Source organism: Psammomys obesus, unplaced genomic scaffold (assembly GCF_907164565.1).
Source record: "Psammomys obesus unplaced genomic scaffold, mPsaObe1.curated_primary_1811, whole genome shotgun sequence".
NCBI classification, from domain to species: domain Eukaryota; kingdom Metazoa; phylum Chordata; class Mammalia; order Rodentia; family Muridae; genus Psammomys; species Psammomys obesus.
Genome location: NW_026585644.1, coordinates 42159082 through 42178834, shown reverse-complemented (window position 1 = coordinate 42178834; position 19753 = coordinate 42159082). Strand labels below are relative to the sequence as shown.

The 19753-nt window shown below is 43.2% G+C and overlaps 1 protein-coding gene and 1 pseudogene across 1 annotated transcript in view; both read right to left on the bottom strand.

The window, feature by feature from the left end:
- The window catches only part of Vit (vitrin), a 114333-nt gene that overhangs the window by 77999 nt on the left and 16581 nt on the right, over positions 1–19753 (bottom strand). Inside the window, exons 2-3 of the mRNA XM_055621853.1 lie at positions 13804–13881; positions 1690–1755 (exon numbers count right to left, since the gene is read on the bottom strand). Of these exons, the coding sequence (XP_055477828.1) occupies positions 1690–1755; positions 13804–13834 (97 nt within the window). The 5' untranslated portion in view covers positions 13835–13881. The remainder of the gene's footprint in view (positions 1–1689; positions 1756–13803; positions 13882–19753) is intronic.
- Positions 9793–12724, bottom strand: LOC129687109 (60S ribosomal protein L11-like; annotated as a pseudogene).

Here is a 19753-nt window from a genome sequence, read left to right as displayed (position 1 = left end):
CTTCAGAGGCATTCTCAGTTAGGTGTAGTCTATTTCAGATGAATTTTTATTTTAACAGGCTGAAGACTTGGCTGAGTAATGTGCTGCCCTTGAGACACCTTTCCTATGGCCCCAGTACAGAGCAGGAGGCTCCTGTTCCATGGTACTTATCTCTTGACAATTACAGCTTCTTGTCTTCAGCTTTCTGTTCACTCGGGTGCCTCCTGTCAAACTGCAGTTTCCAGGTCTCTCTGTTTCGCTTGTTGGTCCCTCAGTGTCAACTGGGTAAGAGCAGTGATAACTGCCTGAACACTGTCTGCTCTTCAAATTTCTCCCGCCCAAACAAATCGTCTCATCACTTTCATTCTCTCTCTCTCTCTTTAAATTTTTATTTTTATGTCATGTGCACTGGTATTTTTGACTGCATGTATGTCTGTGTAAGCGTGTCAGATCACCTGAAATTGTAGTTAGAGACTGTTGTGAGCTGCCTTGTGGAGCTGGGAATTGAACCTGGGTCCTCAGGAAGAGAAACCAGTGCTCATGACTGCTGAGCCTTCTCTTCCGCTCAGGCTCATCACTTTCAAATTTGGCCTCCGTCAAGTTCTTAGGATGCATGAAAGAACTCTAACTCAGCTCCCCACTGAATATCTTATTTGCCTCTGGTGAGCTGGGACTCCACTGTGCCAATTTCCCTCAGCATTCTGATTTTACAAAGGCCCAACAGAATGGCCTGTTGAGTTATGCTTACAGCTCAATAGTGCTCCCCTGGTTCATGGCTTCAGACTCTGCAACATTCCTTCTATAAACCACCTCTAAAGACGCAGGGACAGATGATCAGGTCTAGCAAAGGAATGGTGGTAGGAGAAATTGGCGTTCTGCAAGCAACCTTCTTTCCTTCCTTCCTTCCTTCCTTCCTTCCTTCCTTCCTTCCTTCCTTCCTTCCTTCCTTCTTCCTTTCTTTCTTTTTCATTTATTACAATTTATTCACTTAGTATCCCAGCTGTAGCCCCCTCCCTCATCCCCTCCCAATCCTACCTTTCCTCCCTCCCTCTTTTCCTCCCATGCTCCTCCTCCAGGCTCTTTGATCACCTCCCCCTGAGAGGTGATCAGAGGAGGACAGTGCAGCCAGGCCTCAGAGGAGGACAATGCAGCCAGTCCTGATGAGACCTGATAGGCTAGGGTCTAGGATCTGCAGGCAATCTTTACAGCTATGTGGTTTCATAAGTTGTGTTGAAATTGTAATCAGTGAGAAATGTAAACCAGATCCATGTTGGGGATGAGGGCAAGGGACTCCTTTTTTGTTGTTTCTCCTTAAGGTCTCATGGTCTTTCTGTCTCTTTCCCAGGCATTTGGGGAGACAGGAAGCTGTGATGGACTTTTGTGTTAGCCACACTGAATCTTCCACCATGGGGAATTGAGATATGAACTATTGCCTAATCAGTTGCCTGGTTCTATGTGTGACCTTTGAGTTTTCCTGTTGCGGTGGAACTACAGTTGTTTTACTTTAAAATCAGGATTCACATCGAATGTTCTTTGGAATGAGGTACATAACAAATCAGACACACCGCCATTTAAATACAAAGCAGCAGGCATAGGAACAAAAGTCCTGGCTAAGCCCAAAGACTGACATCCACCCTCTAACTCAGGTGCTATCGCTCTCCACACGTGGCACACCGCCTTTTGCCAGAAAGGAGTTTTGATTTTACTCACTGAATTTGGGTCTCTTAATCTTCTTTGCCATTTCTTTATTTGAATGTATTCCAGTTACCAGCAAAACTGTGTGAGGAACAGAAAAAACAAAATTAGTCTAATTTTAATATCATTTTCCCCAAACAGCGTTTTCTTTATGGCCTCTCCTATTTGCAACGTTACACATGAGGTTTCCTGGATGAAATGAAGCTTTTCTTATGTTGGTGAAGTGAGAGGTCGAGTGTGTAAAGTGTCTTAGCCTCTGCTGAAAGGCCTTTCTAGAAAACCATCTTGGTATCTGCTATGTCTGCTGCCTTTTGTTTCGACACACCATGTCTGCGGCTCTTTTTCCGGGGGCGGGGGAGCGTGGGCCTGATCCTAGGAATGAAGTGTGGGTGTGGAGAGAGCACCCACACCTTTCTCACGACCTTTTCTCAAATTTCACAACAGCTTCCAAGTGGCCAATTTGCCAATGCGCAAAGAACCACACACAAAGAGTAAACCACGTGTTTCAATGCACATGTGCATGCCTCTCTCTCTCTCTCTCTCTCTATGTGTGTGTGTGTGTGTGTGTGTGTGTGTGTGTGTGTGTAAGAATGACTGTAGGAAGGCTGAATGGAGGGGATCTGTGAACAGCCTTAGCAGAGGCTGTACTGGGAAGGGGGACATGGGGGTAGGGACAGGGGAGAAGGGAAAACTCTCACAATGTCTGAGAGTGGACCGCTGGTGCTGCCACCAAGCAGCAGCCCTGGTCCTGTTGCCTTAGACATCAGGAGTTAGACACTGATGTCTTCATGGATTTAGTAACAAGTGAATCAAGGGGCTGAAGAATTTAAGGCCACATTTTCTGGCTCCTTCTCAAGTACATAGAATAAGCTTGAGCTTTGTGCTTTAAAAAAATAACGTTGGCTCTTTTTTTTTTTTCTTATTGCAAAAGCGATGCTGGTTCTTCTAGAAAAATGTGAAAAACAGTATAGGAGACATGGATGAACACAGCAGTTTGTTTTCTGTATGTGTATTTACATGCGTTCATATGAGCACTTTAACCTTTGATCATGCTCATACCATTTATGGTGCTTTATAACTTACTTCAACCCACATGTACACAGCGTTTTCTTGTCATTTAATGTTCTTCCTTCAATCATTTTAACTGCCTGCAAAGCAGTGCATTGTCAGCATGTATCTCAATCTAACTGATTTTTCTGGGGTTCTGGAGATGAGCACTGGAAAACAAGGAAATCTAAACAGGCATTTGAACCCAAGTTGGGAACACACACCTGTAGTATTAGCACTTAGGAGGCTTAAGGCAGGAGGATCTTAGTTCAAGGCTACATAGTGAGTCTCTGACTAAAAGACACATGACAGTTGATCTCTCTCTCCTCTCTCAACATACACATGCATGCGCGCGCGCACACACACACATTCAACTTAGGTACAAGTGGACTCTTAAATTGGCATCTAGTTTTGAAAGAAAAGGTAGTAATATCAAGTATTAGAGAAAATTATAAGGCCAGTGCTACAGAAATTCATCTGTGTCCCCTTAAAACCGTTATGTTGAAATTGTAACCCTTATGGGCACAGCACTATAAGTGGATCTTTTGGTAGAGGATGAAAATGGAAATAGTCATGAACGGAATCCATGGGCTTGCAATGATGGCTTCAGGGGTAAAACACTTAAGTTCTATTGCCCAGAACCCAGGTTAAGCTAGACATAGCAACATAGCTCTACAGTCCTGTGTCCCATTGCTCTTATGGTGAGATGGGAGGAGACAGGAGCCTCCCCCAGATGCTCCAAGTCCAGCTATCCTGGGCTTACCAGCAGCAGACAACAAAGAACCCCTGTCTCAAACAGGGTGGAAGGCAAAGACCTAGCTCTACAGTTGTCCCCGATCTCTAAATGCTCACTGTGGCACACCCACACTCTCTCACATGTCACAAACATATACACACACATATACATACACAAACATATACATACACACAAATTTTTTAAAATAATTGGAATTAGGGCCTTTGTAAAAGGGGTCTCAAAGAGCTGTTTTGTCCCTTTCATCATTTAAGGGGATGTCAACTGTTGGTGTCTTTATCTTGGCCTTCCCAGCCTTCAGAAGCTTGTCAGATTAGCTTCTAGTTTTCTGTAAGGTACCATTCTATGTCAGCTGGCTACGGCATCCCAAACCCACGAAGACACTGTGTAATCTGTGCCAGCGATACAGCCACCACGTCAGCCCTTTCTTCACCTCTTAGCAGCAGCTGAAGAGAGGTCAGCTGCTCGCTTGGCCACACAAGAACAGAAAAACGAAAGAGAACTGGGAGAGGGCAGAAAATGCAGCCAAGAAGCATGAAGGCTGACATTTTTTAGGTGTTATTTACTTCTGGGGTTTGGGTGTGTGGGAGTAGCCTGGAGATCTGTTTCTTTTCTTTCTTTTTTTTTTTTTTATACCAGTCTCTATGTCATTTGATTTTGTATAAAGATCACCCTTTCAATTTCTGCACAGAAATAAATAGCCAGAATCTGGGAATATTTTGTAAAAGGCACACTAAGCACATACCAAATAAATGCGTAAGTACATAAATAAATAAAACACACAAATAGAAAGTGAGTTTGAAAACATAAAGTGAAAAAAACTTGAGTGTTAATTCTTGGGAAAGATAAACACTACCTGTGGGTCATTGGGAAGTCTTTCTAAGTCTTGGTGTCATCAGAACCGTAAACATTTCTGTAAGAGCACCTCAGTACTTGTTTAGTCACTCAAGACCTTCCAGGATGAGTGAGCGCATGCCTCGCTGCCTCAGTTTACCAACACAGGGCAACAATGTTATCACACACACACATGGACCCTCCTGCCTTGTCAGTTAAAGCACCTCTAATTCCGTCTCCTCTCGAACAGGGTTGTTTATCACAGCCTGCCCATGTGGTTTTCCTTTCCCCTTTGCAAGGCATCTCTTGGTACATTGAAAGTAGTACTCTGGATGGCTGGGGAGACAGCTCAGAGCATAAAGTACCAGCTGCACAAAGCATGTGGACCTGAGTTTGGATATTGACCATCCATGGAAAAGCCTGATGCAGGGGTTTGTATCTCTAACATCAGCACTTGGGTTGGAGGTGGAGACAGAAAGATCTCTGGAGCTCATTGGTCGGCCAGCCTAGCCTAGTGAGAGACCTTGTCTCAAAAATAAAGTGGAGAGCCATAGAGGGATGAGTTTGGATATCAACCTCAGACATACACACATGTATGGCGGGCTCATTGACACACACACACACACACACACACTTGCAAATGCGTAATTGTGAAGATGCATCACTCTTTCCACTCACAAACAAAAAGAAAGTGGTAGATGCTGAACTTGGGTAGGAGGAAAATCACTCTTAACGTTCATTTTCCTAGGAAGCCCAGCAGAGCACAAAGAGGGAAGGCTGACCCCATGCCTATGGAAAGCAGCAGGCAGATCTGCAAGCCAACTCTTTCCGAATAGTAGTTCTAATTACCTACCCACTGAGACCATTCGTGTGTACAAACCTGGAGGAAATTGAGGCAAGCATGCAAGGCTCTAAAGCAACTGTGAAGTGATGTCCCTTGGTGTTCTGTTTTGAAAACCCTATGCTGTTTCATCTTTCATTTAGTAGCTCTTGAAATTTTGAGAAAATTAAGTATTAAAATTATGTTTTTTAATTTAAAAAGTTCTACTTCCTGATCTTGTTTCCTCTCTGGTGTGATAGCAAACTAGCCACAGTTAAGGTTCCCAAGGTGTAATTGTTTTTATGTTCAATTCTAACAGGCTGACAATACAGATAATTCAAAAATAAAGAAAACACAAAAGGATAAAGTTGAAACAACATTGAATTTTATTAACGATTCAAAATGCAGACGAAAAGAAAATGAGAGATTGTTTTTCTGTGTTATGTCCCTGTGCATGGAACAGAAAATTACACTTAATCCTGGTGGGGAATTGGGGCTAGTGAATTTCTCTGCTCTGTTGGTGAGGGCGGAGCCATACAGGAAAGCAATTTGATAATCGGTTTCAAGAGCCTTGGAAATTATCTCCACTGACATAGAAACTACCCTCCTAGGAATATATCCCAAGTTATAATCTTTGATATAGACAGATTTATGTAAAGATTCTCATTAGAGCATTTCTAATGGCAACCTGGAAAAAATAGAATGTTGGAAATGTCCCAACAATCGGGAAAGTGTGAGCATTTGTTACAAGGGATGTGCAGAAAGTGATTAAGTTAAGTGTGAAGTGCTCAGCTATAACTTTAACAATGATTTTGACAGCTAAAATAGAGGCAGAGGAAAAAAAATAACAAACCCTGGAACAATATACCAAATGTGTATAATGACAAGATCATGATTTATATATTCTATGTTCTGCATTTCTCCCTACTGTATCATACTGTTTACATAAAAAACATATGTTTTATAGGACATATGTTTCTTTCACAATTAAAAACAGATTACCTCATTAAATTATTTTTAATTTGGTCACATTAAAGTCATATGGACTTATGATGAAAAGTGCATTCTAATGTTATTGGCATGATTAATCTGTGCTCATGTTTTGTAATAAGTAATGAATATAATCTAATCTCAAGAGAAGGCATGGAATGTCAGGACAGGTCATCAACAATCAAGTCAGCAAGCATTTAGGTGCCTGGAGCCTTCACAGAAATGCCTCGTTCTTGCCCAGAAATGTCTTGTTAGATCTTTTCGGGCCTCAATCCACTATCACAAGTAGTGCCCCCAACTCCTTGAAACCTTATTCTACAGAGCAGATCATCTCAGTCATTCAAGTTCTCTAATGCTTTAACCTGAGATGTATGTACTCACTGGAACCTTGAGGATGATACAGATCAGCTTCACAGCAAACACCAGACTTTTTCTATAATCCCACGAAATATCAACATGGACTTCAAATAATAGAACTGAAAACCTAGAGAGAGCTTTGGAATTTATCCTCTGCCCCTCATTTTAGGAAAAGGAAACCCAGATCAAAGCTAACACCTTGCCTACATCTGAGGCTGGAACAGGAAAGCACATTTGGTAGCAAGAGTCTTAGCTTTTCTATTTCTATTTCTATTTCTTTTCTGTTTCCTCTGGGTAGAAATGTTGACTATGCTTGAGACCCTAAAACAACGAGTAGCACAAAATTCTGTAGTATGCTTAGGGATCTAAAAGAAACATGATGAACTAAAGAGATGGCTCAGTGATTAAGATCACATCTCCTTCTCTTCCTGAGGACCTGAGTTCGATTCCCAGCACCCACACCAGGCAGCTTATAAAAGCCTATAATCCCAGCTCCATGGATATCAAATACTTCTGTGTACACTTGCATTCATGTGCAGATAAACTCTCCCCCAGACCCCACACACATGCACATGACTAAAATAATAAAAATAAACCTTAAGAGAAAGAAAACATGTTAACTCTGGTACACAGTAACTAAGAAACTGGTATTAATTTAAAAAATTTGGTAATATTGTTGGATGACTTTGATGCCTTACAAATTCAGCATCACTAGGGACAATCCTTTGCTGAATGGCTCTGATACATGAAGAATACCAGTTACAGCAGTGAAAGACATAGTTCCTGTCCTCAATGACTATCATTTGGGGTAGAGTACTGAGAGGGCAAAGGTAATGCATCCGTGATCAGAATAGAGATAGGCCACCAAGATAGATGCTCTCATCTCATGGAGACTGTGGTTTGCAGTGAAACTTCTTGTAGGACCAAGTGGGGATTTTGAGTGTGAGAATGAGGACCAGAGAATTCCTAAAGAGGATACGGTGTCTTCCATGGCTTGGGGATGAGAAATGCTGCCATCATCTGGGAAGTTCAGGGTAAAAACTGTGGTGAGAGAAGGAAGCAGGAAAGACTGCAAGAGCATCGCCCTTAGGGTTTCGGAAGCAAAGCACCCTAAGACTCAAGGCTCCATGCTGGAAAAGGAGAAGCATGAAGAGCTTCAGTCAAGAGAATGGTGATAAGAAACAGACCTTCATAACCAGGCGTGCTGGCTCACACCTCTAATCCTCTGAGCGGCCATGAAACCCTGTCTCAAAGCAAAACAGACAAACAAAAAGAAATAGGCTTTGTGGATACTAGCAGGGCATGGTGGAGAGGGAGGGAGGACGAAGGATTTGGGGCCAGGAGGCTGTCATAATACCCAGCTGGGGTGTGGTGGGAGAGGTGGGGGATGCTAGGAATACTTAGAAAATGCCCCTGACCACTGAGCAGAGGAAAGTGACGCTGGGGGTGAAGATACATGAGGACTCAGAGGAACCCTGGCACAGTAATGTCTTTTCCTTTTTTCAGTAATGGAGTGATTTACTATTCCCTGAAGTGGAAGTTTCTAGTTTCTTTGAAAACTCAGTTGTGTGACATAAATATGTTTTTGTTGTTGTTGTTGTTTGTTTGTTTGTTTTGGTTCCAAGTGTAGGATGTGGGAATGTCAACCCCTTCGTCCTCCTCCAAAGGCTCATGATCTGTGTCGGCTGGAAGCTACCTCCTTCAAGGGGCGTAGTTTTTACCAGTTGGAAACCAATCTTGTGTGACTCTGGGAGGGATGAATAGAAGTCCACAGACAGTGAGACAGCACTTTTTGCATCTCCCTGCTTTGCGATGGTTTGGATCAATTTGCCAGTTTTTGAAGATGGAAACACTTCAGAGAACATTTTGTTCTGCTTTGCCACTTCAGCTCTTTGGGCAGAGTCTGGCCACTTTGGTGAGTGGTACCACAGCTTTTGCTGTTTGCTGCTGTAGTAGCTGCTGTTTTACTATTTTGACCAGACAGCTGGTATCCTGACAACTGAGATTGGTATATCCCCAAAGAACCCAATGACCCTAGTCAGCAGGAAGTAGCTTAAAGAGGTCTTCAGCCTCTTTTCCTACAAATCTCCTACATGAGGATGGCACCTGGGAACCCTAAATAAAGTATGAGTTTGAAAAATCTAAGCCTACAATTCCCTCCCCTGGTTCTATTAAATTATAACTAAACTGTGATATTCAACCACTCAGTCTGTTGCTTTGATCTTTGTGTACTGTGTGGAATGATTAAGTCATGCTAATTGATATGTTCAGCACTTCATACACACACATACACACAGACACATAGACACACACACACACATTTGTACTATGAGAACATTTTAGATCCACTTTTCTGGTAAGTTCCAAGCAAGCAACATAGTACCATGAACTAGTCACCGTGCCATGCTTTGAAACCCCTAACTGGTCTGCCATGACCTGCTGAGCCTATGCCCTGAGTTCTCCAGTGAACAGAACGCCCTCCCAGGCTTTTTTTTTTTTTTAACATTATGCACTGAAACAATAACCTCAAACAAATCTTTCCTTCGTTTATGTTGTTCTGTCAGCCATATTTGGTCACACAATGAAATGTAACAAAATTCTGTAAATTTAATGAATCTGTTTGCTAGTTCTAAAGGCCTGTTGGTGTACATTTTTCACATATCATGTCACCTGTTTTCATAGATGATTTTGAGGTTTTTTTTCCAAATATAAATAGTATTTTCCAATTAAACTATTAATTTTAATTAAGCGTGTGTTGGGGGGGATATTGGTTGCCGGTGTCTCTGTTACCCGGAGGAACGAGGGTCCTCTAGAGCTGGAGTTACAGCAGGTTGTGAGCTGTCTAATATAGGTGACAAGTCATCCTGAAGAGCAGTATGTGGTCTGGCTGGAGCCTCGGTGTCTTTTGGTTTGTTTGTTTCTTTTTAACTTTTTCCTTGCCTAACTGATCTGGCTAGGAACTTCAGTGCAAGAGTGGACATAGTTATCTCACTCACCATCAGAGAGGAAGTACGTAGTGTGGGCCAAGCTGTGGGGTTGTCTGTCATATGTGGCTTCCATTGTGTTGAGGCACAGGGAGCTCTTTTTCTACTGTGATTTTATGAGCATCCCCGTGAGGAAAAGAGCAGGCCAAGAGAGGCAGTGAGCAGAGCAGCTAGGTCTTGGCTCTGTGATGCTTAGGAAAGGGCAGGGTGTGGAACATCCTTAAGATTCATTTCCTTTTGTTTTAGGGAATTCTTCCTATTCTCCTTCTTCTCACCTCCACTTGTCCCTTCCCCCGCCCCCGAGGAAAATTTATTGGCCTTTTGGATAGCATTTATTTGCCAGGAAGAATGATCCCAGCATACGTCTGCTGGGAGCAGAGCATGGCTTTCTCTTTGTTGATTCTGCATTTGGCTCTGCTATATCCTGTCCTTTGCTTCTTGTCTGTGATATTGGAACCTCGCCTACCCAACACCACATAGAAATCCAGGCCACAGATCCCAAAGCTTGGGTCATATGTGATGCTCAGATCAATGTGTTCTTGAATCCTCAAACCAATGTTTCCAGTATCTGAGAAGTTACTTTTCCGTAACTTATACTCCTGCACATGCAGACCTTTTCCAGGATTTCTTCTGCTGTGGTCCCATGAGCTGTGCAGGGAAAGACAATCTTTTTATTTCACTTGGTGCCAAAAGACCTACAAATGTCTGGCCTGTGAGTTGCTCCAACACCTTGGCTGCCTGGGCCAGTCTGTCTTCACTTTCCCCCATGCAGATATTGAGGTAGAGCTTGAAGATTGGAAGAAATTCCCTTGTGAGGTTCTCCTTTCCACCTTGACCTTGTGCCAAGGTGAAGAACAGGAAGTACTCACCTCCACTTTTCTAATGTTAAAAACTTGTTAACCTGTTGTCGGGGATGGTCTGATGCTGTGTATTCTAATACTAGCTACAGGCTCCCCAGATCTGATTGCCACCCAGAGGACCACTTCCTCATGCACACTTGTCTTTGTTGTGTAAACCTTGCTCTACCTAATTTAAAGTTGATTGGTTAATAAAAATGCTGAAGCCTGTGACTTGGCAGAAGAAAGGTAGGTGGGTTTGGGTTCCCAGGCTTGGCGGGGAGAAGGAGCAGAAGATAGAGCAGGAAGGGAGCTGCCATGGGTCAGGAAGGATGATGAGCATGTGGCCCTGAGGACAGAACGATGGAGCAGATACAGCCCAGACAGAGCGACTTAGTGTCAAGTAAATTGGGTTGCATAGCTGAGAGGTAGCTAAAGAGCTTAGAGGGTTGATATCTGCCCAGCTCCTGTGCTTTAAGCTTGTAAAATAAATCATAGTCTCTGTGTGTCAATTATTTTGGAACCTAGCGGGGCTAAAGAAAACTGTTACTTTATTAATTAGTATTTTACAACCTGCAGCTCAAAATAATAAGGTGGAAGTGAAAGATTGCACTTCCAAGGAAAATGTTCTCTTCATTACTAAAGCAGGCGAGGCATGTAACATAACTGCATTGATGGAGCAGCCTAATGTTGGGAAAGCCTAGCTAAGCAGAATTTCCCTTGGCTCTAGCTACCCCCAATCCCTCTTCTAAGCATGCATTTAATAACCTGGGACTCCCACCCACACAGAGCAGCGCACACACCCTGCTTTAAATAATGCCATCGCTCATCTCAACACCTTTGGTAACTCTCCCTTTGCAGCTATTTTCCATTAAGAATGTTTCCTAACATACCAGGAAGCTAAAGACGGGGCTGACTCAGCCTGGATTGGTCAGTTTTGGGTGCATGCAAAGTAAGAGAAACTGTGTCCTGTGAGTGGAGCTTCAGGGAAATTCTCCTGTTTCTCATCTGATGCCTGTGCGTAAGTGGATGTGTATATGATTAGTGTTAGGTGAATTATGATTAGGCACATGTACATAAAGAAAGTCTTATTTGGGGCTGGAGAAGTGGATCAGAGGTGGAGAGGGCCTATTACCTCTAGTTCAGTTCCCAGAATCCACAGAGAACATAGTGCCCTGTAACTTCAGCTGCTGGGAGTCTGGCTTTCTTTTCTGGACTATGTGGGTAGCTGCATTCATGTGCACGCACGCACACACACCACACACAGAAAATTAAAAGTACTAAATCTTCAAAAAGAGAAAGGCGAACATAATCCAAGCCAACTCAATTAAAACAAAAGCACCCAAAGTATGTCCCTTTGCAACCAACTGCTCTTTCTCCTAGACCCCATAAGAGGAAGCCCAGATGCTCAGGGCAGTAGCCAGAGATCTGTCAGTGTTCTAACTCAAGGAGCCCGCTGCTCCCTTGCAGTGTGTTTGCGCTGTACTGCCACTTTGCTTCTGAATAAAACTTCTTGTTACTGTGATTCCTATATGTGCTTCCTGAATTCTTTGAACAAGACACTAAGAGCCTGGAAACAGACAGTGACTTCCTTGTAACAGCTGATTCTTGGTTCTTTCCCAATCTGATGAGAGCATCAGTAGTTGGGGAGAGAGCTCCTGCATGAGTACCCTGAAGTCTGTTTGTGCTCCCCACCACCATGTGACAGAAACAGCATATGGTGGCACTGAGGATGAACAATGACCTACCTACTGATGTTCCTCTCTGAGAAAGGGAGAGCTAACTGAGAGACAAGTGGTTTGGAGAAAACTGTCCTAACACCCTGAAGACACTTGACAAAGATCTGGGTGGTCCCTAGCTCAGTCACATCATTTACAGAAGAAACAGCAGGCGCTAAGACAGTGGCTCTCAACCTGCGGGTCATGACCTCCCTAAGAGGTCAAATGACCCTTTTACAGGGGTCGCATATCAGATACCTGCACATCAGATATTTACATTATGATTCATAACAGAAGCGAAATTGTAATTATAAAGAAGCAGTGAAATAGTTTCATGGTTGGGGGTCACCACAACATGAGGAATGTATGAAAGGGTCACAGCATTAGGAAGGTTGAGATCCACTGGACTATAGGAAAAGGTATAATGACTGGCTGTCGATGTCAGCAAACTGATGGTGTCTCAGGACCCATGACCTCTCTCTGACTCACCCTCCTATAACGAAATCCCCTTTGCCTTGCAGATTATGTCACCTTTTTTCTCCAGTCCTCATTTGTACCCCAAAAGATGTCCGCAGCGCAGATGTAAACATTTTCTCACTCTGTATGGGTTAAATTTCATCCCTCCCCCATGCAATGTATGCACTGAAGTCTGGGTCCCCAGTTACTCTGAATATGACCTGATCTGGAAACAGGTGAATAGGATATCTCATCGGTTGAATGGAATTGAGGTCATACAGGAATTCTTGACCCAATAAAACTGATATCATTACAAAAAGGGAAAAGCCAGAGACAGATGTGCATATATGGGATGCTATGTGAAGGTGGTGGGGCCAAGAGTGTTGTACCTATCAGCAAAGAACACCATAAATTGCCTGGGAGTTAGGGAAGAGGCATGGGATAGACTTCTCCTTCAACGTCGTCTGAAGGAGCCATCCTCACCAACACACTGATTTTGGGTTTCAACTCTCTAGAGCTAGAAGATAACACATTTTATGGTGTTCTAGGTGACCCAGCTTGTGGTACAGCCCCAGCAAATTAATAGAGACTATAAGGAATTTGTATGCCACAGTTTCATCATGACCTACAGGAATCTGCTGGCTGGCAAAGCCTCAGTCAGTGGGTACTAACTTAACAGACTATTATTACCCTGGGCTCAGTCCTAAACCAACTAGCAGTGTCTGTACTCCGGTTGGCCTGCTGTTCCTCAAAGATATGTCTAAACTGTATTCTTCAGAGATAAGAAATGCCTCAAATATTTCATCCCCAAAGTATGAGATTATGGCAGAAGTATGAAAGTGATAAACATTCTCTTTCTCTTTTAGAAATTAAGAAACACGCCCAGCAGTGGTGGCACATGCCTTTAATTCTAGCACTCAGGAGGCTGAGGCAGGCAGGTCTCTGTGAGTTTGAGGCCAGCCTGATCTACAGAGTGAGTTCTAGGACAGCCAGGGTTACACACACACACACACACACACACACACACACACACACACACACAGAGAGAGAGAGAGAGAGAGAGAGAGAGAGAGAGAGAGACCCTGTCTCAAAAACCAAAAAAAAGAAAAAGAAAAGAAATGAAGAAACAAATGGATCCTAAATTCAAAATCTGCAAATATACTATTTCTGAAATATTTGTTTGTTGCTGAAAAGTACAGATACGTGTGCATACTATGTATACATGATATATATTTGCTTTATATGAACACACATACGCACACACACAGGATCTTGGATTTTGTCTTGGCCAGATTCAATGAGTATCCAGATACACGTATATAAAAGTACTTACCAAGGAACACTTCAGTAACAGATGCCTTCATGGTGAGAACAACGATCCAACGATCCCCACAGATATCAAAATGGTACCCTGGGGAGAAAGAAAAATATCAAGCTTTAGCCAAGAGTTCCGAATTGGATGCCCAAAGTATGTGGGGACATTCTGCATCACTTTGCACTGCCCTCTGGAACCAGGATTCGAAGCTCCGGCTTTCTACAGGAAAGACACGTAGATGGAACTGGATGGCCACACTGGTACCCAGAGAATCCACGCTCTGTTAGAAAGCCCATTCTAGTTATTTGCCCCCGATTTTCCAGAGATTTGGTCTTGGAACTGAGAAACAACTCCACGATTTTGAGGCTATGTCCCAATAATCCTCAGGTTTGGGCAAATAGCCACATTTATGGTGTCAAGAGAACAATTTAAGCTTACAAATAAACCATTCCTTCAGTAAATATTAAATTCCTATAACGTGGCTGCTTTGTAAGGAAGAAGGTGATAAAACTGAATTAAAAGTTAGTTTTTACTCTTAAAAGACATGGTTTAACCGAGGTGAGAAAACACGTGTGAACACAAATAATCACAGCATCAGAGAGCATGAGTGAGCCTGAAGGCCTCGTAAGGAAGTGGGAGGGGCGTTTACAGAACAGTGGGTCTCCCACATTGCTGCATATTGGTGTCACTGGGAATCTTAACAACACTGATGTCCAGGCTGTGCCCAGATCAACCGGATCAGAGGCTCTTGGGGGTAGAGACTGGGAATTAAGCTTTAAAACCCCTCCGACAATTCAACAGGCAACCAAGTTCAAGAAGTGATAGTCAAAGTAGGACTTCTCTTCACAGTGCACACTAGTCCCCTGGGCGTCTCATGAAAAATACAGATGTTAGTACAGGAGGTCTGGGTTCAACAACAGAGACGTAAAAGGAAGAAAGGAAAGTCTACAGCCATACCACCCTGAATGTGCCCAAGCTCATCTAGTCTAGAAAAGCTAAGCAGGGTCTGGCCTGTTCAGTACTTGGATGGGAGAAAGGACAGAGATTATATTATCTGTGAGAATAAGAAAAGGCTTCCCAGAGCTGGGAACAGCTGGCCCTCCCGGCTGGGAGGAACAGAGTTTCAAAACAGGAATAGAGAAAAGGGCCCCAATGTAGGGATCAGCACAGACAGAGTTCTAGGAGCTAGAAAGCACAGCGGGTGTGAAAAGGTTGTTACCTATACACCCATTTATCTTCATGCTATAAGAAGACTTTCAACGGTTCACCAATACTATCATCCCCTGTACTTTTACTTCATTTTGTTTTGAATCCTTATGATGTCAGAATGGTGGGCTTGAAGGTTGTCATTAAGCAGATAAGGGAACAAAGACTTAAATTACAGTTTATGCCCACAGTCCAAACAGAGAGTGGGAGTGGAGTGGAAGAGGGGTAGGTAGGAGGTGTTTGCCTTTGGTTCGTGCAATAGAATATTGTAGAGAATCCAGACATAAAGTCAGCTTGCATTTTATTAGCAGTATCACCTAAAATGTTTACACAACATCAATGATAACGACACACTTCTTCCTTCTGGGCAAGGGCATCCTCCGTGCCACTGCTGGGTGGCCTGAAACCGGAAGTCATAGCCCTAAATCCTGCTGTGGTCCAGGAGCTTGCTGGTAAATCTACTTTCTAGAAAGATAAAGGCCCTGGGTTATGCCAATTTCTATGAGAGAATTCTCACAAAATCTAATTTTTAAGCCACAAAGTGATGTTACTAAATGGGAAATGTATATGCTTATGTTCAATGATTACAGCTCCATGAAGAGTTAACACAAAGAGCTTATGAGTGATGATTGAAACACCAATACAATCTGATGTAATGTGTTTAAAGCCATTTAATATGTTAAATTAGTCACAAAGAGTGACCTCCTCACATCACTGGATCACTTCGTTAATTCCGAGCAACAAATGTGCTCTATTAAATTTCCCAGTGGAAGTAGTTCATTACTAGTTTAATAATAAAGAAATGGCCTTTACCATCAGAGTAGAGACATACAGTCTTCTAACGCAATGCTACAATAGCTGTAATATATTTTGGAACTACTGTAATAAATAATTTTTATTAATTTGAGACACTGCCGAGAAATAGGCACGAGTTCAAACCTAAATATCGGACGTTCCGCCACTTAGATGCAGGGTGCCAAATGTCCTCACTGGGTGGGGATGGCCCGCACTGCTGCCACTCAGAGTTGCATTCCCATCATCCTCTTGCTCTCACACTCCTCGTCTCCACCTGCTAAGCTTGTTGGCTCTAGATCCGTTCTACCTCCAGAATCAGTCAGTTCTTATCCTCGCCATTGCGGCTGGTGGAGGCCACACCCTCGTTCATCGAGAATACTTTAGTTAGCCTTAGAGGGAGGCTAGCTGGCACGACCCTGGTTGAAGCAAATTGGCTGGTGGTACCCCTCTGTTCAGGGACTGTGCAGGGACTCCCCACCACACAGAAAGAAAAGCCAAGGCCTTTACAGGTGGTCAAGGTCCTTCCGGATTTTTCCACCACTCATCCTCCTGATCTAACTTTGAATTATTCTTTCTTTCACTTATTAAGTCCAGGGCACGTTGGGCTCTTGGCTGTTTCTAGAACATGCCTTTCACCTCATGTCTCACTTCTGCATGTACTGTCCGGTTCCACTAATTTGCTCTGCCGTAGCGTACCTCCCCACACAAGCATGTGACCGGTCCCTTTTCTCTCTCAGGTCCTTGCTTGCATGTTGCCTTCTTACGGGACACTCTGTAATAATTCTTTTTTTTTTTTTTTTTCCTGAGACAGGGTTTCTCTATGTAGTCCATCCTGTCCTGGACTCACTCTGTAGACCAGGCTGGCCTCAAACTCCCAGAGATCCGCCTGCCTCTGCCTCCCTAAGTGCTGGGATTAAGGCGTACATTATTGCCCTGGCTCTGTAATAATTCTATTTAAAGTCACAGTTTCCCTTCTGTCCACTGCCATGGCTATGCCTATTCTTGTCTTGCTTTATTTTTCTTCTTACTTTTGACACACTCTACAATTTACTTATTTTACTTGCCCACTGTTGGGTTCCTCCAACAGACTGCTAATTCCGCAAGGATAGGGATTTTTATTTGAGTCTATAGATGCTCAGCAAATACACGGTAGATACATATGTGAATACCAAGGGCTGCCTCTTTTTCCTAGAAAAGAAAAATGAAGAAACAAAACAAAGAAAAGACAATCTGGATATACATGAAAAACAAACAAATCGTTCTGTATAAACAACCTATTTTGTGATGCGTGAACTCTGTGATAAAGTTACATCAGAAATTAGTTAATAAGGCATTTTCAATGGTCTATACACAAACCCAATTTGGAAAAAAGGGGAGAGAGGAATGCTCTCAGATTTGACCTACAGCTATAGAGGTCACGAAGAACACACATGCCTTTCACCTACTGGGCTGCACGGAGAGCTGCCAAACAGTTCCAAGAGACGATCTCTGAGTCCCTGGTGCAGACGGCACCCGTGTACAACTCATCAGCGATAGAACTGACTGGAAACTCTCTGGTCTTTTGGAAACACGGTGTTTTGGAGATTCTTTCTCACCCCTGCACTTTCCTTCCTTGCTTGGTCTGTTTTGTTTTGTTTTGTTTTTTCATACTCTTAAATGTTAATGTGGTTTTTGAAATGCAAGGGAAAACATTAACACCCCCCCTCCCCATGGCACTCCAGAGGCCAGGGCTGAAGACTGCTGAAGTTCTGCTAAGCAATTTCTGCAGAAGGGAAGGAGGTCAGTATCATGAAGCCATGGGGTGTTCCGCAACTAGGGAGCCTTAATTCCTCCTGTGCTCCCAGGAGTGCTGACAAAAATTGAAGAAGAGCTTCCAAAAGGATGTTACTTGTGCATGAATTATGGATTGCGCTGTGAGCTATAATTTAAAAATTCCCCAATCTGGAGTTCTGGTGAGGCAGATAAAGCCAGGCTGAGAAAGAAAAATATACTTTAGTGTAAGTAGATTAGCATAGCCAATTCAATTAGGTATCATGGCCTGAAGTTAGAAGAGAACAAATTTGTAATAAATAAGAATAGCACCTTGTTCTAATTTCACCTCTCTTGCTGTGATAGGACACTAACCAAAAACAACTTAGGGGAACAGAGTGTTGATTTCAGCTGACAGGTTACTGTAATGGAGGTTTTGGTTTCTTTGTATGTTACATAAATACACTTTTGTTGAGGTTTTAGTTGGGCTATAGTTTGTCCACACTGTTAATTGTCTCGCGTGGAGCTAGTAACGGCCTTCCATATGCGGCACGGAGGGGGGTGTGGTCTAGGGCTCTGAGAGCATAAATATGAGAGCCTGGAAAAAGACAAGGTGGCGTTCTGTGTGGCGTTCAGTGTTGGCATGTGGCCTGTAAAAGTTTGGAGAGATCAGAGACCAGAGACAGTGTAGTGGTTTGGAACAGACAGATGGAGAGAAATGCTTTGGGGTCCAGAGGCATCTGTGGTTGACAGAGATGGGTATAGAACCCCAAAAGACCCACTGACCCTAACTAGCAGGGACTAATCTTCTCTCTCCTAATTAAGGTTAGGGCGCTGGTGGAAGGGAGGTAGAGGCCTAAACAACCCCAATAAAGGAGCGTTACAAGTTACACTTCATCATCATGGCGTGTCAGAGCAGGAACTGAAGTAGTAGCCAAAGAGGAATGGTGCTTTTCGGATCGAATGCAGCCCAGGACCACCTGCCCAGGGAATGGTGCAGCCCACAGTGGGCTGCACTCCCTTACGTCTGTTCACAATCAAGACAGTCTCCCACAGGCATGCCCACCGGCCAACATGAACTGGGCAATCATTCTGAGAATTTGTTCTCAAGGCCATGTCAAGTTGACAGCCTAAGCTAAATAAGACATATCATCTATGCTCTTCACAGTCTTAAAATAGAGGAACTTCATGGTGTTTCTAAAGTCGGAGCTCCCTTTGTTCTCATTACTCTCTTTCTCCCTTTCCCCCTCCCCTTCCTCTTCTTTCTCTAACTATATAGCTAAAGGATGGCCTTGAATTCTAAAGCACCAGGAAAGGTTGCTATGGTGCGAGGATCAAAACTAGGGCTTTGTGTGTGGTGGACAAACACTTTCTAACTGAACTACTGAAAGACTCTTCCTTTGTCTTTGTTGATCATCTGGTTCCTGGCGCATCGCTCAGCAATGAGGTCCACAATCTCTGTTGAGTAAGGCTTCTTACACGGTGGCCTTGTTCGCTAAGTGGAGAGTTACATTTTAGTTTTCTTTTCTTTTCTTTTTTTTTTTTTTTTTTTTTTGAGGCAGGGTTTCTCTGTGAAGCCTTGTCTGTCCTGGAACTCCCTTTGTAGACTAGGCTGGCCTCTAACTCAGAGAGATCTGCCTGCCTTTGCCTCCCAAGTGCTGGGATTACAGGCAGGCATGCGCCACCGCTGTTCAGTTCTTGGTTTCTATTTTAAAGGGAAGGAAACTGAGGTCTATAGTGAGTGGCTTCTTTAAGGTCACATGTTCAAAGTCAGGCCCAGATTTTACAGCTCTTGTTTCAGTACTGCTGTTTTCTCCTTGATGTGTATAAAATGTATTTTATCGAGACTTAAAAACAAAGCGAAGATGACTTTTCCTGAGAGCTATCTGTTAGCATGCTTGATGCTCACATGTTAAGGGGACAAGCTACTTATGCTAACGAGGTCAGAGAGGATTATTGTTCCTTAAAGGTGGAAGGAGACTGAAAGGACAATAGAGAGAAAATGACTCTCCTTTGCAGCCCATGAGGAGTGTGTTGTTATCACTTGTTTAAAAATTACCCTGGGCACAGAAGCTGAGAAACCAGAAATTAATACGGCAAATAAAGATAAAACAATGATTAAAGCCTTCCAGTTTGGGAGGGGGCATTTATGGACTGTCTTATCATCATCACTGTGTGTGTGTGTGTGTGTGTGTGTGTGTGTGTGTGTGTGTGTGTG